The sequence below is a fragment of the Corticium candelabrum genome, chromosome 9, assembly GCF_963422355.1.
Source record: "Corticium candelabrum chromosome 9, ooCorCand1.1, whole genome shotgun sequence".
In the NCBI taxonomy this organism is placed as follows: domain Eukaryota; kingdom Metazoa; phylum Porifera; class Homoscleromorpha; order Homosclerophorida; family Plakinidae; genus Corticium; species Corticium candelabrum.
This window is the reverse complement of record NC_085093.1, coordinates 1,565,840-1,590,029: the sequence shown is the minus strand read 5'-3', so window position 1 is coordinate 1,590,029 and position 24,190 is coordinate 1,565,840. Positions and strand designations below refer to the sequence as shown.

The following is a 24,190-nucleotide window of genomic DNA, read 5'->3' as shown; positions in this document are numbered from 1 at the left end:
CAGTTCCAATTTTAGTATGCTTAATAGAATGAAGGTTAAGTAGGTGAGCAAATAGAACAACTTCAAAGTGAACCACTTCCTAATATTTGTCACACAGTATTAATAATATTCCACTAAAAGTATTCATGTTACTGAGTCGTTGGTAGACTTGGTGGAGCTCCAGGTGTCGGCATGTTAGGAGGAGGAAGCACTCCTGCTGCTCCTGGAACCATTGGTGGCATGAAAGGAGGGAAAGGAGGAGGTGGCATGCCAGGACGAGGAGGAAACATTGGAGGAGCTCCTGGTGGAAAAGGAGGGAAGCCTGGAGGAGGAGGAAACATGGGGTTGGTCTGTAAAGCAGCAGCTACAACAAGAAAAACAAATAAGCAACAAAAATACACAGCAACTGTCGATTAGCTAATAATAGGGTTCCTCTGATGGTCTAAAGCATCAGCACTCGGACATCAGTGGCAGACATCTGTCTTATCTAGTAATGAACCCATCACTCTAACATAAACATCAACTTTTGTTCAAACAAGAGTTCAAACAAGAAACTAGTAAAACACAGTGACAAAAACTGCTCATTGAAACTCTACATGTTATTGCAGTACATATATATATAAATTAAGCAACCCACTCTAGACCTTCTGTATTTCAGCAATCACTAACTTAACTATCAAGGACCAACAAAGCGGTATTAATGCCATCCTTACCTCAAAAACAAACCAACTATACTCCCTTTCCAATCTCACCTTACCCTCAGCAAACAACAGATGGTACAGATTGACATAGATGGTAGATACCTGCTCACAAATAGACCTCAGGCCATCAACCTCCATTAACAATCTATGGACTCTCAGACTTCATTTTAGTCCTCTCATACATGAACATAGTTATCTTCTGAATATGCCATGGTAACAGGTTAGTAGTTCCAATTTTTACTAACTGATTAATTGTGCTTGTGCTCTCTCTACCTTGAGATTATAGGGATACTAAACACATCACTCTACTGCTTCACTATTTATCAATATTAAATTTCACAAAAAGCTAGTCACAACCACATTAGAACTGTATCACTAAAGACAGATACCGTTCCGTATCTCTCGTTTTGCTTACATGTCTGTTCGATAAGCGCCTGTGCTTGTTCTTCCACCCATTTTGTGTAATACAACCTCACGTTGTCTCTGTGTTTGCGACCATGATTGTGTGTTTTCCGCACAGATGGCTAGAATAACACACATGTACAACTAACACTCGAACACTATACAATCTAGCACATGTAGACAACGAGCCTTACCGAATCGTGCGTCAAATATGAGTCGCAGTAATCACAATAGTACCTTATTAAACGAATATTTAGTACAAATATAATCGTGAGAGTCACAGTCGAGCTTACTTCGGCATGGAAGTGCACAGTAGATACGGGGTCAACACACTTCCTTTTCGCTGTCCCGGATATCATGGCTTTGACAGGCGTGCGTGCCCTGCAAGCTTGGTGCAAGAAACATTGCGACGGATACAAAGATGTAGACATCACAAACATGACAACATCATTTAGGAATGGCCTGGCGTTTTGTGCGATCATTCACTGTTTCCGTCCTGATCTCATGTGAGAGACAGACTATAGCATGTCCTAATGGGTCACGTAACGCTGTCTCATTTCTGGTTTTAGCGACTACGACAACCTGAAAGCGAATGACGTTGAGGAAAACAACAGACTGGTGCGTGAATGCTATACACTTTGTTCATTCCAGAGTCACAAGCCACACAAGATGTGCTGCTAGTGTGGAGATGCTATTCATTATGTCGGGCATCCCTAATTTGATAACTTAATTAATATTAACGTTTACTATTGCTGTAGTGTGTGTGTGTGTGTGTGTGTGTGTGTGTGTGTGTGTGTGTGTGTGTGTGTGTGTGTGTGTGTCCTTGTGCTAAGCTTGTTTTTGTAGGCATTTCAAGTTGCCGAGAATGAGTTGGGTATTCCTGCTCTTCTTGATGCTGAGGACATGGTAGCAATGAAAGTCCCAGATAAACTGAGTGTTTGCACATATGTGTCTCAGTACTACAACTACTTCAATGGCATGCAGCCTGCAAGTGGTATGGCTCGAATCAAGGTAACCCCCTCTGGCTCTCCAAGTCAACGAGCAAAAGGTCGAGGTCCAGAACAACCCCAGCCTACACCCGCAAAGAAAGCTAAGCCCCACGAAGCAGCTGAACCTAAAGAAATGGCCAAGGAGTTGACAGCATTGCCTAGTGACATCAGCAAGAGGAAAGAAGTGGTGCAGAAGACACAGACAAACCACCCAGTGTCTACAGTCAGGCAGGGAATTAGACAGGTGAAAGATGATCGCAAATTGGGTGTGGAAATAATGGAGACTAGCGAGATGGAAACAAATTCAGTCCTAAAGACTGGAAGAACAGAGTTGCCACAGTCTGGTAAGACAGTAACAACCGGTAAGTCTAACGACACCAAGACTACAGCTAGTAAGGTTACTGTTGGTCAGCAAGGTGATGGAACTAAGTCAGTCGCTTCTTCTGCAATCACATCATTTGTCTCTAAACTCCAGCAGAAAGAGAATAAGCACACTGTCGCCACGGGTAATGGATTACCTAGCAATAGTGTGTCGACATCACCAAGTTTGTCCGTTGTTCATCAGAATGGCAACAGAGCTGAACAAGCAGCACTTGCAGCTAAAACGCAGACATCATCAGGTGACCCAAAAGCTATAAACATGACTAGAGAACACGGTAAGTTACTAACATTGCTTTCTGTTGCAGCTCAGACTTACTCAACTGGTGTTGCACAGATAGGACAAAGTCAAACCAAGCACGAAAACAAGAGTAGACAAATACCAGCTGTTACAACCAACTTACCAAGCACTTCTTCTAGAACACACAGCGTAGCACTTCAAACACAAGAACCGAAAGGTGCAGAACGTAGCCATGTGCTTGGCAGCAGCTCCCCTCGAGTCAACAAGAAAGAGTACTCTCCACTTGCTGTTTCATCTGTCCATGAACCTGGTGGTAATAGTGCAGCAGTGAGCAGTGCATTTTCGAATCTCAAGAAACAAGACGTACCAAGAGCAAGTCAACCAGAAACAGTGAGTTCTTCAGGTAGTATTCCATCTACTGGCTCTCCACGAGCTCAGCTTCGACACATCAATACCGACAGAGTTTCACAACCCACAGAACGACCAAAATCAGAACTGGAAATGATGCAATCAAAGATGGCTCGAAAATCAAGATGGAAGACTAACAATGCAGAGAAAACTCATGACAGTCAGAGAGAGGAAGAAAACAAGAATAATGACCAAAAGGCTGAAGCTAAGCCACTAGCATTGTCTCACGGTGGTGGACATAAAACGTCACATGAAGAACCAAAACAACATCTTCCATCTAAAATGGAAACTGAGTCATCCGTGTCTGAGTTGGAGGTGATACGCTCTAACATATCACGATCTGCTAAGTCCAGGTGGAAGCCTAAGGAAACGGGTAGTGATCAAAAAGAGGAGAAAGAAGAGACAATCCAACAACCTAAGCAACCGTTGCAAGCAGAACCAACTACCTTAGGTCAACAATGGACATCAAGCAAGTCAAATCCAGAGCAGTCTGCAGCATCTGAAAGAAAACAGAAAAGAAATGAGCCACAGTTTTCACCATTAACTGTTGCTTCGAAACATGGAAAGGAGAAACAGGACTCTAAGGATCACAGAGTAGACATTGTAAATGAAGAAATGTCTACTGAATCACAGGACAATTCTAAAGTGCATCTGAAGAAACTACAGCGAAAGCCAGATTGTGTGGTGCCTGACAGTCAAGACACAGCGGTTGGTGGAACAACAAAAAGATTTGAACAGATAAAACAAGATGAAACTAGGAAACAAAGTGAAGGCTTTACCTCTGATCATAAAATTACAGCTGAAGAGCAAACTGCACCTTCTGAAAGCAAACAAGACAGTTCTCATCAACCATCAAAAGCTCCTCCTCCTCGTCCTCCACCTTTCAGACAGCATAAACCATCAGGTATCAGTTCTCAATTAAAGCAGAACAAGCAAGATTCATTACCAACAGAAGAAACTGCTAGTCCTGCAACATCAGGGAATAAGTTGGCTCCCTCACAACCCCTGTTTTCTCGAATCCGATTTAGTGACTATCAGAATGCTAGTCTTCGAAAATCAGCTCTACGTCATTTACGCACTGATCCTCCAGTGTCAAACAAAGTTTCTGCTTCTGCACATGCACCACCTCAACAGCAAAAGAAAGTAAAACATTCTTCATCTCAACCTGCTGTAAGAGATGGTCTTGATAATCTGATGACCCTTGTGGATGTGAGGAAGGAGCTGGAAGAAGTAAGATATGAACTGCAAGCGTTAGAGACAAGAGGCACAGAGCTAGAAAAGACAGTGAGGGCTTTGTTGAGTGAAAAAGAAGATTATGATGATGAAGAGGATGACACAATGGCACAATGGTTTTCTCTGGTGAATAAGAAGAATGATCTTGTTAGGAGAGAAGGAGAGCTTGTTTACATGTAAGTAAACTGTTAGGATGAGAAAAATAATTTATATTTGTATACACATTTAGTTCTAGACTTGGGTATCATAGTGGTTGATTGCATGCAGGTTGTGAAAGCATAGAAAAGTGAGGCTAGCGAGATGAAATAGCTTGGTGTGTGGTGCAAACTTCTGAGACAGTGGTTTTATGTACCTGTTTTATAGAGCATATTACGTAGCATGAATGTTGTGGTGCAATTTTCTTTTTTTTTGTAGGGAGAACGATCTGGAACTGATAGACAAACATGCGAAGGTGGAGAGAAGACTGAGGAACCTAATATCTAAAGAAGGTAAGGGCTTCCTGTTTGTTTGTATTAGTTTTGTCATCATCTGTCTATTTATAGGACTGTTTGTCTTTTAGTGTAGTGTACTGAGTGTGTGTGTGTGTGTGTGTGTGTGTGTGTGTGTGTGCACGCGTGCGTATGTGCATGTGTGTATGTGTGTAACACAGTAGACCTGGATTGTTACTGGTTCCATATAAATGCAGAACTCAGTTAGTAGAATCTTGTCACTTTGCTGAAGGCAGGTTCTAAGCCATTTCATTATATGTGCTTATGTAATTGTGTTTCTCTGAGTACATAGTCTTATGTGTTTGCATTAGAGTCTAAAAAGACAACTTGGGAGAAGAAACAAGAAATGCAGTTGATTGAAGAACTTGTTAGTTTGGTTGAACAAAGGAACCATCTTGTTGATATGCTAGAAGATGAACGAATAAGGTATTAGTCACCTCTCATAACACTAAAGTGTAGATGTATAATAGTTATGTTCAACACCAATAACATACAATAAAGGTTGTAGGTCAGTTCTCTCTAACCAGTGACTTGATAGTGCAGAAAATGCCCGTTTGTTAACTCATTTATCATCATCCAGTCTGATGCAACTTGCAGACGTTAGTTTTTTCTGTATACAGTATGACAGCTGGAATAAGAGATTCTCTTCTTGTCATAGTTTGAAGAAAATGAAATGCTCAATAAGCTTGAAAATCCAGCTAGTAATTAGTTTGCTGTTCATTGTTTGCTTGACGTGTTCTTTTAGCAAGTTACAGTTTGAATTAAGCTACATGTTAATTTGCAATCTCTTCCATACATCCTTATAATAAAGTAGATGTGATATCCCATGTGAGACCTGTTAATAGCATTTGTGACTAGGGAGTTGGAGGAGGAACAAGAACAGCTGGAAACAAGACAGCAGTCTTCGGTTGCCAAAGGTTGGTCAATCACATCTCATACATTAGACCATGTATGCACGTGTGTAGCTAATGTCTCCCTTTACTCTGAGTATTAAAATGATGCCCTCAGTTTCATTCCCTAGTGACATCAGGATGACACCTGTTTTATGTTTGTTTATTCTTGTTTCAAGGTCCAGTTGAAAGTCCCAAGAAAAAAGCAGAGAAAGAAAAGAAAAAGCGTATATCCAAGTGGTTTGTTAAGTAGACAGATGGAGAAATGAATTACTGTAAGACAGATGATGAAAGCAATGGTAGAAGAGGGCAATAGAGGTTTATTGTTGTAGTGTATTTTTATAGTGAGTAGAACAAGTACGATACTGATCTTTGGACAATTTACGAAAAATGATACAATTACATCTGAATAGTTATGATTCATCCAGTCCCTTCGTCTGAAGTTGAGCCTGCAAGTCTATTGACCTCGCCTTGTCAATTTCTTCCAATTCACGGATTTTCTAATTTTAATGTCAAATGTCAGAGAAAGCTGTGGTAATCTGTCGCTGAAAGACATTACGATTACCTGTGATATTTCGGTTGCTATTTTAGTTCTGTACATCTTTCCTTTTCCCAGAGTTACCATTTCTTCTAGAAATTGTCGTCTCTCTTCAATCTCTTGCAAAACTTAATGAACAACAAATTTCACCCATTGATATTACACTACAAACTCAATTAACTACCTTCACCAAATCGGTCAATCTCCAACTCTTCCTCTGGTGCTCGTCTTTTGGAGGAGCAAGTTTCTATTTCAGGTAAATCTCGGCCAAATGCCATTCTGTTTTGTAACCTTTCTTTTCCCTTCTCACCAATGTATTCTACAGAGGACAGCATCAGAAATTACAACAACAGAAGTTTCTCTCAGTGACAAATACTAGACTGACTAGTTGCCGTTGGTCTAAACGGAGTCTCAAGCTTATTCTCTGCCTCAATGACATCAATTGTTTCTTTACTTCTTACTCCTCCACTCAAACTACGACCTGTCAACACCTGGGGCCGACGACGAGGCTCTTTGACTTTTTTACAAGGACTGCTAACAGGAAGACTTTCACCGCCTGCAAAATTACAATATATACATTCACATAACGTTTAAAATCGCAAATTCAAAACAACCCACACCCCAATCAAATACCCTATGCGCGAGCAAACGACGGGAGTCCGAGGCCATAGCACTGTACGTATATACATCACCTTAGAACTTACTTTGAACAACTTGATTGATCTTCTTTTGTTGTAAGGTCGTTAACTTTGACTCATCCATCATCACTAAGTACATGACGTCACAAGTTACAATAAGAAATCACAATCAGAAAGCTCCTGTATCACATTTTAGTAATTGCTGCGTTTCTTTGCTATAAGTAGCCTTATAAGAGTTGAATAAACCTCCTTCAGTAACGCCCTGGCGAGATTTGCTTGCCATATTGCAGTTGCTATGCGATGATCCGATTCTACGCGCATGCGTGTAATAGACGCGGGTAGTCTACAGCGATGTCTCAGACTCGTAAGAGAATGTACAGCTTCTGTAACAGTGTGTGCGCGTTTCACGTGTGTGTTGTTGATAGTATGGCAGCAACCTTACGTGAACGTCTTCAAACATTGTAATGTGGGAGATCAATGGAAGAGAAGCAGCAAACATGGCGACGTCACCAACATCATGGTACATGCGTCAGTAAATTTGAAATTTAGACACAAAAACGTTCTAATTCAGTAGACAGTGGCACCAAGGCATGCATGCTCTTACTTAGTCATGAGCATGCGAGGAAAACATGATGGTGTTGCAATTGCCTTTAAACTTAATTAACAAATTCAAACCGTTTTTAGAATTACATCATTTGTTGCACATAGTAACACAAGTGCAAGCCAGTAAATGGACTAAAGAAGGAAGAAGAAAAACGGATAACGACAGTATGCATTAACTACTCTCTGTTCTAACTAACATTAAATGTAACTAAATGTGACAAAACGTAGCAAAATGTAACAAAAATGTAACAAATGGAGCAAATGTAACAAAATGGAGCAAAATGTAACAAATTTGTAACAAAAATGTAACAAAATGGAGGAAAATGTAACAAAATTGTAACAAAATTGTAACAAAAATGTAACAGAATGGAGGAAAATGTAATAAATTGTAACAAAATGGAAGAAAATGTACCAAACTGTAACAAAAATGGAGCAAATTGTAACAAAAATGTAACAAAATGGAGCAAACTGTAGCAAGAATGTAGCAAAATGTAGCAAAAAAACCAAATTGTAACAAAAATGTAGCAAACTGTAACAGAAATGTAGCGAAATGTGACAACATGTAGCAAAATATAGCAAAATGCGACAACATTAACTAACAGAGAGTAAGTATTGATGACATGTTTGATTATTGTAGTAATTTTATTTAGCCACAAACCTTTGTTTTAATTAATTAAGCTCAGCACTGATTAGGACACATTTATGTATTGTAAATCAATAAATTATTGTAAGCTATTTAATTTTGTAAATCATAAATGATTTATTAACTTAATTGTTTACTAACTTTGTAGTCCTAATCTCCATCAATATTTGCTTTTTTATTTTTTATTGTTTGTTGGCTCATTGGACTATGTAAACAATGTCAAACACTCACTAACGTAGCAAACAGCAATGGCAGGACTCTATTTGCGGATACACATACAACGTTGTCTGAATGATTGTCGTCTTCATTGTTTGGGTTAAACGGCTAAGGGTAGCGTCCAGTCGATGCTTTTGCTAGCCAAGAAATCAGTAACTTCAAGCCTGAAGGGGCAAGCATCTACCCGGATGTTGATAGTCTTGTTGAGTGTCCACGCAGTGCGACTTTCTTACATACAAAAATTTAGTGTACAAGTTACTAGATTATTATGCTACATCTTTCAGAAGTATCGTGTCTAAGAGCAGTTTCATTGTCGCCAACTTGGTATGTGACTGTCAGTCTTGTCTGTTGTTGCAGGACAAATCTATTAAATGCACTGTTTGGCGCATCTCTGGCTCCATTCCTGCAAACAATTTCATTCTCTGCCCACGAACAGGTTCTCAATCTCTTGGTCTGAATGGACGTTACTTCTATCTTCTCTTTAAACCCATCAGCGGCAAATACTTTGTGATCCACATGGACATAGCAGCTGAACAGCAACTCATTGTTCGACTTTCCTTCTCAAATCTATTTAGAGAATTCAAAGCTACATCAACGTGGCTGCAGTTTCCGTTTGTGTGTGCGAGCCCTCAAGCTCGGTGGACATTCTTAATGATAGATCTGCAGTCTACATTGACAAAATATGTTCAGAGACATTTCCTGTATTTAAAGAGCGTAAAGCTGTGTGCTAATGTGTTGGTGAAGAATATGTTCACAAGTGACATCCTTTTTGACCCAACACTGCCTCAAAACCCTCGACACAGGCTACAGTATGAGAAGCTACTGAAGAAAGGAATGATGCCAATACCTAAAGAAATGGCATTTACTGTACCAAAGGGCGGTGATTGGACGGAATTATATGACCTTGTGGCATTCCCAGATTCTCAACAAGCACACGAGATGATCAGCAGAAAGACTGGTTTTGAAGAGCTAAGAGACACGGCATTGAAACAACCAGAAAACACGAGAATCAGCGAGCTGTTGTTGCACAAACGAGATCTCAAGCTATTAGACAAGCCAAGAGCAGAGCAAACACAAGAAAAGGTAAGACAAACTCAAATCGAAGAGATGAACAAATGTGGTACATGTACTAGAGGAAGTGATGGAGACAGATTGTCTGTCTGTCTGTAGCTACGTAGGGTAAGTATCACTGAGTATTATCATCAAGACAGTTTTGTTTAGATGACTTCTCGTTCTCTCAAGAAGATAGAAAGACAAGTGGTTTCCAACAGTAGGGATCCCGACGATATGTCATCTCGTAATCTTGTTGGCATGGTGCAGGAGAATGCTACTGGTGATTTTGTGATTAGTGATGAGAGAGAAGTTCATGTTTACAGTGAAAACCCAAACAAGGTTGCTGTTCACTATGAGGATAGTAACGACACTGAGGTGAGTATGTGTAAAAGCACACACTAAACTAAAACTAAGTGTTAGGAGCTGCCAGATACTGGTCAAGCTCCCAGCTAACAGCTGGGCTCCTGTGCGTTATGAAGCCAACTGTGGTGTAAGCACCCGAAGTCTCACCTGGACCCAGTGGCTGATGTCAAGTTACGGCTGATGGTCGCTTAGTCCCCCTGGTCAAAGACCAGGTACTCATTTATACTCCTGAGTCAAGAGAGGTAATTGTGTGTGAGTTTCTTGCACAAGGAAATTATGCATAGCTCGCCATCACTGCCACTTGACCTTACAACCCTGCAATGTCCCGGATGTACTCGCTTTATTGGATGACTCACTAGCCAACTGAGCTACGGCACACACACACACACACACACACACACACACACACACACACACACACACACACACACACACACGCACACACACACACACAGACACACACACGCACAAACACAAACATACACACATGCGCACGCACAGAGTGTGTCAAAGTGGGTAGCTCACTTTGAACAGAACTCGAGCGATATGTCTTTGTCTTGAGTAATCGTAGCATCTAAAGACATAACTCAAGTATATTTACTTGCATTGACATATTCGGTAGTGTCACACGCTAAACAAATAGTCTCCTCTCTTGTAAGCATGAGGGCTCTTCTACTGGTTGAACAGTTTCTTAATAGTTTTGGCTATGGCTAGATGCCAAATTTCTCCCATTATGCGTTGAGCATGAGAGTTGAGCGTGAGAGCTACATGTACTTGACCCATGCACATGGTCTGTCAATCACTCAAAATGTCTAATTAAAATGTCTAAATAAAAATGTCAATATTCCTCCTCAAACCACATACTGCATGGCTTCTCAACTGGTCGTGACCGCACTTGTTGTAAAATGTCTAGTGAGATACTGTGGATGTGATGTGTTACAGGACAGTTGTATAAGTGAGGGCGAGTCTGTTGACGTACGAATGGCTGAACTTACAAGGAAGAAACGATCATTCAAAGTGTGCACGTCTATCACTTAACAGTGTAATTAGCTAAAGGTTTAATTGCTATTTTATTAGACTCTTCAGCCAGATCCCATCATGCACTTATCACACGTTGTCGGATTTGGCGGTGCTTCTTACAGTCACGTTAGTTTCTTCATATACAATGTTTCTTTTTTAATGTAATGCATGGCTGTACGGATGAGTAACAGTCAGTCTGTCAGTTTGTCTGTCTGCTTGCTTGTCTTTGTGAGAGGTTGGCTTTCGTTGCAATTGCTATGTGCTGTAATAGCAGACACATACTAGAGATGGACTTTATAACCAAAGGCGAAGCTAACTTTTAGGTTGTTTGTCTTTATCTGTTTGTCTTTCTGTCTGTCTGTCTGTCTATACATATATTTCAAACATCAAACTATAATACATATCAGCCAAAGGCAAAAAAGTGAAGTTTGCATGCTACATGAGAATGCACATGTGTACACATAGCAGCTAAAGAATTATGTTACTACCCAGCTTGCAACCAACTAATGGCTGAAAACCTGGGTGCTGCTAGAGTCCAGTTTAAATTCGTCATTTGCACAGAGTGCCGACGCTTTTCTTCTGATGACGCTGGCATTACATCTTTGCAGTTGGATTGCAAATCTTTTCCTCCAAAAATCTAAGAATTCTGAAGGATTGGGTCGACCAAATTCATCTGACGACTGCTCTGCCAACTTTTGAAGGAACTTCCATGCCTCTTTGCCCCATCTTTCGTAGTGCTCCAAGACCAAAGGAATCAGGGAAACAGACGTGCCACCAGGAAGTCTCTCTTTCTTGTATCTGGAGTTCTTTCTCTCTTCTCGCCACTTGGCTGCTGCTTCATCAATCTCAGCTGACATGGGGAAGGTATCTGAGCTCCAAGGGTGAGCTAGTGCAATATCTAATTCATCATTAGCCCCTGAAGCTGAGTCAAACATCACAAGATCAAGTCTACAATCAGAGCTAGAATGAAGATGTCTTGGTTCTCGCTTGAAGTGTGCCTGTACATTGCGAAGGCAATCTTTCCAAGTAGCAGCAATGGTGGCATGGGACCAAACTGGCCATTCACCTGTTTTGCAGGTCAGCAGGTGATAGCCACTGTTGTCCAGCTGAGTGCCACAGTCTGTCTGTCTGTCTGTTTGTTTGTTGTCTGCTTGTTTGTTTGTCTGTCATTTTTCAGTCTGGTTGTCTTTCTGTTGGTCTGTGACTGTCTGCCAATAGAAATCATGTATCTTCAAACAGTATGATACAATAGCCAAGTAGTATGATACCAAGTTTATCTTGGTTGTCAACAAAAGCAACAAAACGGTGGATATACCTTATCTAATGATTAGACATCTTTCAACCCAGGAAACTCTCATTGTGCTTACAATATGCAGGCATTGTGGACGAAAGATGGACAGTCACTTGTATACCCATGTCACAATCTTATCGTCAGCATGAATGTCTCTTCAAAGAAACAGAGATTTCTGATTGGACACACAGACAAGGTCAAGTCATAATGGGTAATATAGCTACAGTGTATTGATGATGATGTTACTCAGGTGTGTGCAATTGCATTCAATGGTTCTACGTCTCTGTTAGCATCGTCTCAATGCAGCATACCTCCGGTCATTCGTTTATGGCAGTATTCAACCGGTCAGTGTCTCAGGATGGTTAAAACTCCTGTCTCTGCTATTCATTCTGTCAGGTCAGTAACTGTTCAGTTGATGCTGCAGTTGAGTAGTAGACTCGTGACCAGTCTTACCACACTCTCATTCTCGGATGGTCAAGAATTAGTGCAGTGAGGCTGATTTGTAGATTGACATCATAATCGGTGAAGAAATACACCGATTCAAAGGCAGTCTTGCTCCGCTGACGTTTATGACTATCGGGGAATGATCTGGGGGCAGTTACTACAGTAGCAGTGCAGTCTGTTAAATGTTCTGAGGGTTAGCGTGTTACTGTTGTGTCTGCTTTCAGTTTGTCACACAGTGGGAAAGTTTTAGCAGCAGGAGGGAGGGACAAACATGGCAAACAGGTGATCTGATGTTGATAATTCACTTTTTGTTTTATGTTTTAACATGTTTTACATGTTTTTGCTCCCGCCTGTCTTCATGCTAGCATTTTATTTATTTATTTATTTATTTATTTATTTATTCATTTATTTTTTATTTATTTATTTGACATTATTTGTATATTGTAATCTGTGACTACAGACTGTCAATTGTTATTGTCTTTCTTTAGCTTGTTTGTTTGTCTGTATTTCTGTTGTTTGCTCTGTTGTTCTGGCTGTAAAACTTTGTGACTCTTATCGTCACTGTTTCACTCAGACTGTCTTGGTATGGAGCATCTCATCAGTGAAGGAGCAAAAACAATCATCTGAGAACAGGAGGAAGACTGATATCCCTGTAGTAAACCTCATTGCTAAGGCTCACACAGACATCAATATGGATCGACTGAGAATATCAGGATTTGATGATACAAGGTGAGACATAACAGGATGGAGTCAACAGAGGGGTGCAATGAGCCAGGCAGAGGAATGGTAGAAGCATGGCTATATGTATGTGTGTATGTAATTGTATGTATGTATGTGATTGTATGTATGGATGTAATTGTATGTATGTATGTAATTGTATGTATGGATGTAATTGTATGTATGTATGTGATTGTATGTATGGATGTAATTGTATGTATGTATGTAATTGTATGTCTGTATGTAATTGTATGTATGTATCAGTGTTTGAAAAAGTGGTCGTCGAGTTGTCATTATACGACTAACTGAGTTCATATGACGACCAATTATTCCAGCAAGGTTTCCATCCTGACGACTAGAGTCACTCAAGTTATGGTGGACCCAGTGAATTTTTGTTTTTATGCTCTAGAGTAGAATAGTGAAATTGCTCAGGTCGGGCTGGGGATGGCGCCTCTGGGGTCATGGGATATCGTTTATTTACCAGAACAATCATTATCATATTTGATATTTATGAAATATATGTAACAGTCCTAAACTTTGCCAAGGTGGCAACTATGTCTGGCATAAAATTTGGAACACTGATGTATGTAATTGTATGTATGTATGTATGTAGGTAGGTAGGTAGGTATGTATGTATGTATGTATGTAATCAATTGTGTCTGTACAACTGGGTCTTATGGATCCTTTTAAATAAAACAGAAAAATGTATGTATGTGGGAAAATTGTGTTCCATAGTTTGTTGTAAAATAGTTGAGACATTATGGGTTTTAGTATCTAGTTGCAAACGTTTGCTCAGAGTCGAATCGGCTCTATTACTACTAAGAATGTATGTACGGTATGTATATACTCATATGTGAAGTCAGTACAGTGTAGTCTTTAGTTTGCTTGTATGTTTTTTGTACTCGGATCATCGATGTACAAATAAATACATGAATTTTGACAGCCAACACACAGACAGTGCAGTACACCATCTCTCATATTGGTTTCTTATCTAGAATGGTTAGTTGTGGTCATAACAATGTCCGTTTGTGGCGAGTGAAACAACAAAGTCTTCGTTCATGTCCTGTCAACATGGGAGAGTACCATCACGTTTACTTTACAGACGTTGTGTTTGATGAAATGATGAGACCAGACAGTGGAGACGAGAGAAGAGTTTTAGCCAGCACAGCATGTGGGAAACTCTTTGTTATCAACTACACACAGATCCAAGTGATGCAAGTCATTCAACTGGAAGATGGGAAAATCAACTGTCTTGCAGTCAGTGAACTGTTTTGTGCTACTGGATCAAGATCAACTCTCAAGCTGTGGAAGATTGACTTTTCGTCTGTATTTCTCGAAACTGGTGCATACAATTTGCTGATTTTTGCACATACACGCACGTGCGCGCACACACACACACACACACACACACACACACACACACACACACTGGTATTGGACACAGTTAAACGTATTCATTGCCTTTAAATCAGTAGAGACAATGTTACATGATTGCGTTTGTTGTTGTGATTACAGAACAAGATGGTAATGTAACTGCTGTTGGTGTTTCCCAAGATGGACTGAAAGTGCTCCTGGCATCAGATCAGGTCACTCAACGTGCAATGCTATTTACATGTTTACACACAAGGAACAGAGGATGTACAGCTTGCATGCACACACAACTGACCGAATGAAAGACACACTGACCCACACAGCTGCAGGCATACACACATTGGTGTAAAGTTGGTTATTGTGATGCAACTTGTGTGTTGGTTTATTAGGGTTGTATAGGTGTGCTGGATGCGTCAGCTCGTTCATACTCCACTCTAATGCGATCTCATATCAACTCTGTTTTGTCAGTCTCTTTGCATCCTCGTAAACAGCACGTGGCCACTGTGTCAGCAGACAACACTATACGAGTATGGGATGCTACGCAACACTTCAAGCAGGTTACTCATAAGACGGACGCTGATGGTTGATGTGTGTACATGTGGTCTTTTGTTTTGTGATTTGCATGTAGCTGTTTGAGTTTTCTGCTCCGCGTGATACTCCATCTTGTGTGGCGTATCATCCTGTCCGGAACTGCTTGGCTTGTGGGTTTAGTAGTGGAGCAATTCGTATATTCCACGTCTCATCTGCAAGGCTGTTGGCAGAACACAGGTCAGTTTGATTACTACGTGACTCAGTCAGACTGACATGTGGAAGGAAGCACAGACGAGAGAATTCAAATTGTGAATAATTCCACCACATGATTAATTCCTCACCGGTGTCATTAATTTCCTAGCATCCAGACACCCTGAAATACTTTTGTCTACAAATTTTAAAATATCTTTAATATCAACAAGCAGACAAAAAGCAAACAAAGATATAGACATATGACAATCAGCGCTTACTCTAAAATACACTTCATGAATCTAGTGACTGTATTGTGTTACTAATAAGTCTGTACCGTAATCTAACGTTCTAAAGTACTTCAGCATCCGAAATAGTCCAAGCAACCTTGATGCATTGCTGGTCTTGGAGATTGAGCAATTTTCTTAGCTTTATCCAACTGTGAGAGACGCATCTGACACAAACTGATATCCTGCAGCGCAATAGCTATTTGTTCTGGCTGTGAAGCTATTGTAGCAGCTTCAACTTTGATTTGCATGTAGAACAAATATATGCTTTCCTTGCTATTAGTGTCAGTGTTCAATGCACGTTTCTGTGTTTCCTAACTTTCTGTTAGGTCTAGCAATTAGAATTTACAATATTATAAACCTCCCAACTTTCTGATACCCTGAAATATAATTCTATCTCTTTCTTGTTTAATTTCCTGTCTCAGTACTTCCACAGAATGAGATTACTTGGGTTTTAACTTTTTAAAAAGTCCTTTAAATATTGTGGCCTCACAGTGCCAGAAATGGATGTTTGTTTTCAGAATGGCATTGTGGAAAATAACGGTAGGACATAGGACAATGTCCCACCAAATGTGTTGTTTGTTCAACTAAATACTGCACCGGTGTTGGGACATGTTTGGACAAAACATCCACCCGTACACATGTATGATAGTGTAAATCTTGTCTCTTAGCACGTGATGACCTTTCCAATTGTGTAACTGTTAATTTCATGAACTTAGGTGCCTAGCTCCTAGCAGGTTTTATCCAGAGAAAACCTCAGCTGCTTTTAATGCCATTTCTCCCTTGGAAGTTGGTTATCAAAAATTACATGTAAAATGGCTGCAGTAGGGAGGCACTTATTTATTATAATATACATGTAACACCATACAAGAATGTCCTACCAAGGCTCAGTTTGTCCAAGCCAAAATATTTCCCAATTTTCCACACTGGAATGGTACAGCTAGCATGCCAAGCTTTTGCATTGCCAAGACATTGCTGTTGGAGCTCAAAAGCAGCTAATGATGAGCACAATTGAGATATGAGCTTTGTGTTATTAACTGTGTGGTAGTTACTCTGATGTATTTAATGACTCAGAACTGTTATAAATATAAAGTTGTTTGCTTCCCAACATTTTGTGGTGGAGTGGACTATAAAACTTTCAAATAGTTTTTGTTTCATTACATACAGATGAACAGAAGGAAAATTAATACACCGAAAAACAGACGGACAGACAGACATACTCTGGATTTAGTAGTATAGGATTTTTAGTGATGTGATGGAATTTTACCTGAGAGAGTATATGATCTTAGACAGACAGACAGACAGACAGACAGATTTACTGTGGATTTAGCAGTTTAGGATGTATGATCTTTGACAGACAGACTGAGACAGACAGACCGACAATGATCAGCGATGCTACAGATATTTGCACAGTGTGACTTTATGACTGCTGTGATTTGTATTTGCTGCAGACATATCAAGGATTACATCACTGGACTGGCTTTCACTAGCAATGGTTCTTACCTCTTGAGCTGTGGAGCCGATGCTGTTCTTGCTCTTTACGACTCGTCACAGCAGAGTTTTCCTCTTATTCGAGCACTTGCTAACACAGTTGCTCGAATGAAAGAGTTGGCACCTTGTGCAATAGCACTGAACAGACATGGTACAAAGGCAGCATTTGTAGGTCCCTCGGAGTTTGCGGTCACTGTTATTGATGCACACACACTTGATGAAGTGAGATCTTGGAATGTCTGACTGTTGTGTGTGTGTGTGTGTGTGTGTGTGTGTGTGTGTGTGTGTGTGTGTGTGTGTGTGTGTGTGTGTGTGTGTGTGTGTGTGTGTACTTGTCATCTTTTTGTCTGGTTTGTTGATCATATTTTTGTCAGGTTCTTCGTCTTGATATCAGCAGTGCTCTCTGTGGACTAGAGAGTGAGCAAGTCTCACTAGACATTGCAACAAGAGTCTGTTTCTCTCCTGACTTGATTGGTCAGTTGCTAGTTGCTACCAGAAGTTCCAGACTTCTCAGATTCGATGCAGACACTGGCAGAATCATCAGTGAGGTAAGCAGAAAGGCAGGATTTGTGATAAAACATAAAGGTTATTGTTTGCAGGTTTGCAATGTTCATCGCACAAGAGTAAGTGGAGTAGCAGTCAGTCATGATGGTTGCTTGTTAGTGACAAGTGGTGATAAGTTGATCAAAGTATGGGATTATCAGATGAAGCTTGATATCAACTTCCAAGTCAGTGATTTTCATGTTACTTCAATCGTTGTCATCATATTGTATTGCCTGAACAGGTCTTTATTGGTCATTCTGTTGATATCAATCAACTTCATTTTTCTGTAAACTCACAGCAACTGATTAGTATTGGTGATGCAGTGTTTGTATGGGACATCTTGTTCACTACACATTCACAGTAAACCAAACAGACATAACCTGTTGGACAGTAAATTATGTTTACATTTTTATAGAATGAAATCACCTGTTCGCTCACCTGCTATTGAAGGTATTTCTTGTTGCTTTGTTTATACAATGTGCTTGCTCTGATACAATTGGATTTGGACAGCTTGTTCATCATTAAAGGATGATGTTGTTTCTCCTCGTCGCATTGTACCTCAACCTACAGCTGCTCCACAAGCTACACAACATATTTCCAGTCCCCTGGATGTAACATGTGCAGGAGATGAGGCTGAAAGCATTTTTGACAATAGACATGTAGAAGACATAGAGAAGAATATACAAGAACAGGCAAATGAACAGTTGAGCGATGAATCTAAAACAAGTAATCCTGAGGTGAGAAAGAGCAAGGAGAAGAGTTGATTGAAGTTTGAAGTTTGCTTTCCTATTTATGTAATACGGAGATTATTGCAGTAGAAGGATGCATCTTTTAGTACATTAGGCTGTTGTAGTAGATTATACATTAGAAGAAAGCAACACAGAGAGATATCTGTAGATGTCTCTTACTGTAATAGAGTATTGTTAGGCATCATTTTGTAACTATTGTATTGACTTCTCAGATTCAGCATACAAAGCCACAATCAATACGACAGGACACGATACATGATGTGGAAGACAAACAATATAAGAAACCATCTGCATTCAAACATTACACCATGAGAGAGACGACATCTACTTTGTCACTGGTGGAATAGCAAACAGGCTGTTGTTGATGTAGTTGTAATGTATTTTGTCTTCAGCGTCATTATAAAGCTTCTCCAGAGCAGTCTGGGCTGTCTCTGCATGCTGTGTTAGGATACAATGGACGTGGGAGAGATAATGTTGTGTGGCATCCTCCAACTGGTTTGTGATTTCGCTGATGTGAGATCTTATTGTATGAGATGCGTGTTAATAAAATTATAGGACTCTTTGTATTTACAAGTGGATGTTTAATTGTGATGGAAGACTTGAGCTCAGGAAAACAGAAGCATCTTATTGGTCTTTGCTCTCATGCCTGATACCACCCAGTTCTCTGCCTGTGTGCTAGTATGTCATGTGTTCTGTTAACAGGTCATCAAGAGGAGATATCAACGCTGTCTTTGCAACACAATGGACAAGTATATTTTGTGTTGAAAAATGTGGAAAACTTTGTACATATTTCCAACTGTTTAGATGCTGGCATCTGCTTCAGGAGCCAGGAGACTTACACCAAGTCAAATTTGTATTTGGGATGTCAACTCACTAGCCTGTAAAAAGGTAAGAAATATCGGAATGATATTCAATTTCCTTGTATATCATTTGTTTGTTTGTTTATCTGTCTGTTTCTTTTGTCAGTCATTGTTTGTTGTCTATTAAATGTTTCTTGCCTTTCTCTCTGTCGGCCTATCCTTCAATGGTAAAAGTGTGTTAGCTTTTTTATTTTTGTAAGTATATACACCAGTATGTCAGATTGTCTTCTTGTATATTTTAGGTGTTGTCATATCACGAGGCACAAATTGTGGGTCTTTCCTACTCTCGGGATGATCGCTTTCTCATCTCAGTCGGTGAGAATAATTCACCATTTATTTTCATAAATTTATTCAAACTACAGCACCTTATCTTGCATTTTGCTTGCTAGGTGATTATTCTGCTTGCTCTCTTGCTGTTTGGGACACTCATGATTACAACATCGTTGCTACAGCGAAACCTCCATGTGCCATTCATTCTATTGCATGGGATCCCTTTACTGGGAATGAGTTCATGTCAGTCGGAGCTGGTGCATCTGTCTTGTTCTGGATGATTGACGAATCAAACGAAACAATTGATCTCAATGTGAGTCACTTGTACAAAACCTATTATATCTGTCATTAGGTAGACAAAACACTAATATTTAGGCAAATACATGAGGTTTGATTGCTGATATATTACTTGTGCCTTCTCAATTAAATTATTGCTGCTGCTCTTGTTGTTGTTGTTGTAATTTATGGTGTTACTTGTTAGTTATGTGAAGGTGATGCTCCACGTGAAATCCAACGAAATGCAGTGAAGGTAGATCGGCAGTTCTATGTGTCTTAGCACGTCTTTCAGCTTGCCAGTTTGCAGGAATCTGTTGAGTTTACAGCCATCTCATATGCTGGAAATGGAGTAGTATACATAGCTTGCACGACTGGTCAGTCATGTATTGTGTTTTACTGTAGCATACATACTCTTACTAACTTTTTCAGTCACTATGATAAGTTAATTAATCTTTCATTTTCTTACTTTGTTATTTATTTACATTGACCTGTTGCTATAGTATAGAGACTGTCGACGATGTTGATTGCTGTTGCTTATATCCGTTTGTTAAGTTATCTTTGGAGTTTGTGTGGCATTACTTGTACATTTTGTAGTGCTTACACCATCACAGTTACAATACCGTTGACAGACTGTCTTATTGAGTAGATTTGGTTTATTTGATACTCCACTTTTGAACACTCACTATACGAACTTCCTGTAGTGATCATAAATGCCATGGATATAACAATATTAATAAGTACATCAACAGACTTATAAATAGAGAGTTTGTTGAAGATCTATTGAGACTATAATTATATCAGGGCTATCTCAATGACATAGCAATTATGAGGGGGCTGTAGCCTGTAGCTATGGCAACAAGTAGAAGCTGAATGCCAGAATACTGAGGGTAATGAATGAGGAGCTAGCAGCTGCATGTATGAAATGAAATTTTATCCTGAAAGTGCCCTTTGTGACACCTCATTACTGTTTTCTACCATTCTGCTTATTTCATTGCATCATTAGGATTCTTATTGCTCTACATGTTGCACATTTATTGAAATACATGAGACATAAAAGTTTAGAAACTAATTGTGCCATTGCCATGTGACATACATGTGTAGGTGTTGTATCAGTTTGGTCGACCGAAGACGGTCAATGTGTTATGCATTGGCCAGCTGATGACACGGAGATCGGTGAGATGATGTCGAGCAAGTTGGTTGTAATATGAATTGTATGTGCTTACATTAGCTTCTTATAGGCACATTGAACTCTGATGCTCATCGTGTCATATCAGGGAGTTGTGCTGGTCACCTTAAACTTTGGGCACTTGCTTCAGTAGACATATTGCATCTGAGGGACACTGACAGGTGTAGAAATCTGCTAAACAAACCTACGGCTTACCTGTCTGCTTTGATTTTTCTTGCCCGTCTGTCTTGCTTTTCTGTTACTGAATATCAACTTACTCGAAGTATGGACTTACAATGCTAGAGTGTTCAATTTAGGAAGTGTGTTCACTCATAGTAATGTAATGTAATATTAAAGTTTGATGTAAAGTATTTTTAATGTTTGTGTTCTATGTATGTACGTTAGTACATTAAACATGTTTTCAGGGGTAGGAATAGAGAGAGATAGAGTGTGTGTGTGTGTGTGTGTGTGTGTGTGTGTGTGTGTGTGTGTGTGTGTGTGTGTCTGTGTCTGTGTCTGTGTCTGTGTCTGTGTGTCTGTGTCTGTCTGTGTGTTAGTCAGTCAGTTTCTTTTTTATCAGTCTGTCTGTTTGTTTGTTTGTTTATCTTCATGTATTTTGTAGGTGCCGTTTTGTTTAATTCTTGTATATGACTTTGCTGTGAAATATAGAAGACATAGCATTCCTCTTGAAAGTGACATTCAGCTGGATGGAGCAATCACATCCGCAACATTCGACGAAGACCTAGCAGTTGTATGAACATTTGATTGTTTTACAAAACATCACTTAGGGAATACTTGGTCTGTTTGTGTAGGGAGTGGTGAGCAGTGTGCATGGTACAATTTGGTTTGTCAATTGGTCATCAAAGAGCACAGTTCGTCTGATTAGTGGGCACAGTCAGCAGGTGTGGTAGACCATAAATGAACTCTGAAAGAGTGATTCAGTATTGACTGATGGTTTTGTGCTCATGCAAGCAGGTCAATGCAATTTCATTCTCCGGATTGCAACCTGACGTATTTGCTACTTGCTGTAATGATGGAGGACTTCGTTTGTGGTCTGTGTCACAGAAGGAACAGAGGGTGCAGTTTCTTACACCTCACAAAGTAATTACATCTGTTTAGTTAGTAGTTTTACTACTTGCTCACCTGGGTATTCCACGTTTGCTTGTCCGTTTTGTTTAGTAGTCAGCTGAGTAAATGTGTCATTTTATTACTGCATATTGACCTCTGAAATTCTATTTTCTGTCATTAGTCTTGTCGATGTGTTGCATTTCCGTTTTCATCTCTTCATCGAAAGAATGCCTCTGAAGATTTAAGCAATCAACAGTCACCTTTTTGTGCAACAGGCTACAGTGATGGTTCCATTCGAATATTCGACATCAGTTTAATGAAGACGAAGTTTAAACTGCAGCCTCACGCACAGCCTGTCACAGCTATGGCTTTCTCACTTGATGGAAAGTCTCATGAACATTTGTGTTGCAATTCCACATGTTGAAATGGTCTTATTGACTTTCTGACAGGTTGTGTTCTAATTTCTGGTTGTGAAGATGGTTTGGTGCTCATCACTAGTCCATCTACAGGAGTTACAATTCGAGTGATCAACGATCATAAACATGTACCAATAACGTGCATCAATGTGGCCAACACAGAGCAGGTATTGCGACTGATCTGAGAAGACACACACACACACACACACACACACACACACACACACACACACACACACACACACACACACACACACACACACACACACACACACACACACACACACACACACACATGTAGTCTAATGTCAATCATTGTAGTTGTTTGCATGTAGTACTAAACGGTCAAGTGCGTTAATCAAGCTTAAGGAGTCATAAAAGTAATGGCTGGTTTCCCGTAGGTGTGATGTGTTGAGTGTAAATATTTTAGTTCAAGCTCGATCGCTAGCAGCTACTGGACGTAGTAAAATCTTACTTGACTGACAGACAATTGCAACTGCCTACTTCTATTTGTGTGATATTGGAAACTAAGCTTCGTTCATGCCAACTCTGTAAACTTATGCTTATTGCTATGTGTATTCCCATTCCAGAAGATGCTCAACTGTATTGATGATAGATCTTGAAAGACATCAATGTGTGTAGTTACTTTACTCGTCTCTGCTGATTGATGATTTCTCTTTTAATTTCTTGCCATACTTTCTTACATAAGCTTTTGTCTACATGTGGAGTTGTTGTGTATTTATTGTGCAGCATTGCTTATGGTTGGCTGCCAGTGCTGATCAGCGTGTGAGTGTTTGGTCTGCGGATTGGTCTCGTGAGGACAGTTTGTCTCTCATTGATTGGTTGACATTTCCTTCACCTCCATTCACTCCGAAGGGATCCAACAGACAACAGCACAAGGAAAAGGTACAGCGAAGTGGTACATCACATGATCTCACGGCCATCTCCTATTGCTCTCATTTGTTGTTAGGATTTCTACAAAAGTTTACCTCCCACTTTAGCTCATTTCTCACCCACTGACTGTGACCTTATTGTATATACAGGATACGGACTACACAAACAGATTCTCTTTTACAGTCTGTCACAGCAACAGGTACAATATGCTGTCCGTGTGCCTAGCTGTCTGTTAGTTTGCTTGTGGGTTTGCCTGCTTGGTAAACTGCTTGTTTAGCTACATTTCTGTATGTTGCAATGATATGTGTGTATGTGTGTGTGCACAGTCTAGCTGTGTTTGTAGTTGGAACTTGGATACTTGAGTCAGATGAAAGTCTTAAGCAGCACATAATAATTACGTAGTTTACATTTATCTTAATTGTCTCAGTTGTGGTGGCTTGTCTAGGTTTTGCGGACTGTGTCTCTAACTCATTGGGTGACTTGTATGGACATTTCACCTCAATCTCATCTTCTGGCTGTCGGCTGTCAAGGTACAGCTGGCTGCATGGCATATTGCATGTTTTGTTCATGTTGACTCGAGCTCTTGTGTTGTAGAGCGACTTGTCAAGCTGATTGACTTTACTGCTGGAAGTTTTCAAGATTTCACTGGTCATTGTGACTCGCTGACTGCACTGAAGTTCTCCCCAGAAGGGAAAAGTCTCATCTCTGTAGGCTACAATGACATCATTGTTTGGAATGTAAATTTCAGTACTAATTAGGCATTATCCAGTCAGTTTCGTTTATTAACTTATTGCGCTTCATACTCTAAGTTTAAGTATAGAAATATGAAATATAATCAAATAACT

At 39.9% G+C, this 24,190-nt stretch overlaps 5 protein-coding genes across 5 annotated transcripts; 2 read left to right on the top strand and 3 right to left on the bottom strand.

Moving 5' to 3' along the window:
- Positions 1-3: 3 nt before the first annotated feature.
- Positions 4-1,422, bottom strand: LOC134183925 (U1 small nuclear ribonucleoprotein C-like). The gene is made up of 4 exons (XM_062651515.1): positions 1,376-1,422; positions 1,277-1,319; positions 1,096-1,204; positions 4-343 (listed from the first exon to the last, which is right to left on the bottom strand). The coding sequence occupies exons 1-4, from the start codon at positions 1,381-1,383 to the stop codon at positions 129-131; spliced, it is 375 nt and encodes a 124-aa protein (XP_062507499.1). The 5' UTR covers positions 1,384-1,422; the 3' UTR covers positions 4-128.
- Positions 1,423-1,435: 13 nt separating this feature from the next.
- On the top strand, positions 1,436-6,124 carry LOC134183922 (MICAL-like protein 1). The gene is made up of 8 exons (XM_062651512.1): positions 1,436-1,588; positions 1,652-1,700; positions 1,929-2,691; positions 2,758-4,507; positions 4,746-4,819; positions 5,131-5,245; positions 5,678-5,736; positions 5,889-6,124. The coding sequence occupies exons 1-8, from the start codon at positions 1,440-1,442 to the stop codon at positions 5,960-5,962; spliced, it is 3,033 nt and encodes a 1,010-aa protein (XP_062507496.1). The 5' UTR covers positions 1,436-1,439; the 3' UTR covers positions 5,963-6,124.
- Positions 6,070-7,187, bottom strand: LOC134183924 (UPF0193 protein EVG1-like). The gene is made up of 6 exons (XM_062651514.1): positions 7,075-7,187; positions 6,952-7,014; positions 6,633-6,803; positions 6,432-6,566; positions 6,275-6,375; positions 6,070-6,209 (listed from the first exon to the last, which is right to left on the bottom strand). Exons 1-6 carry the CDS (start codon positions 7,166-7,168, stop codon positions 6,123-6,125), a joined length of 651 nt encoding a protein of 216 aa, XP_062507498.1. The 5' UTR covers positions 7,169-7,187; the 3' UTR covers positions 6,070-6,122.
- Positions 7,188-7,210: 23 nt separating this feature from the next.
- Positions 7,211-24,188, top strand: LOC134184055 (WD repeat-containing protein 90-like). Its single transcript, XM_062651657.1, has 40 exons — positions 7,211-7,249; positions 7,311-7,405; positions 8,705-9,430; positions 9,569-9,799; positions 10,589-10,780; positions 10,841-10,909; positions 12,160-12,270; positions 12,325-12,470; positions 12,743-12,800; positions 13,093-13,247; positions 14,231-14,577; positions 14,751-14,821; positions 14,996-15,163; positions 15,235-15,374; positions 17,065-17,326; positions 17,479-17,652; positions 17,704-17,832; positions 17,889-18,007; positions 18,063-18,097; positions 18,158-18,384; positions 18,609-18,734; positions 18,789-18,891; positions 18,952-19,026; positions 19,099-19,145; positions 19,201-19,284; positions 19,499-19,571; positions 19,646-19,839; positions 20,008-20,055; positions 20,110-20,176; positions 20,904-20,975; positions 21,041-21,149; positions 21,637-21,718; positions 21,780-21,869; positions 21,940-22,068; positions 22,217-22,439; positions 22,485-22,618; positions 23,202-23,357; positions 23,422-23,544; positions 23,791-23,875; positions 23,940-24,188. Exons 1-40 carry the CDS (start codon positions 7,237-7,239, stop codon positions 24,101-24,103), a joined length of 5,652 nt encoding a protein of 1,883 aa, XP_062507641.1. The 5' UTR covers positions 7,211-7,236; the 3' UTR covers positions 24,104-24,188.
- On the bottom strand, positions 10,954-11,934 carry LOC134183920 (uncharacterized). The gene has a single exon (XM_062651507.1). The coding sequence runs from the start codon at positions 11,716-11,718 to the stop codon at positions 11,287-11,289; it is 432 nt and encodes a 143-aa protein (XP_062507491.1). The 5' UTR covers positions 11,719-11,934; the 3' UTR covers positions 10,954-11,286.
- Positions 24,189-24,190: the final 2 nt, after the last annotated feature.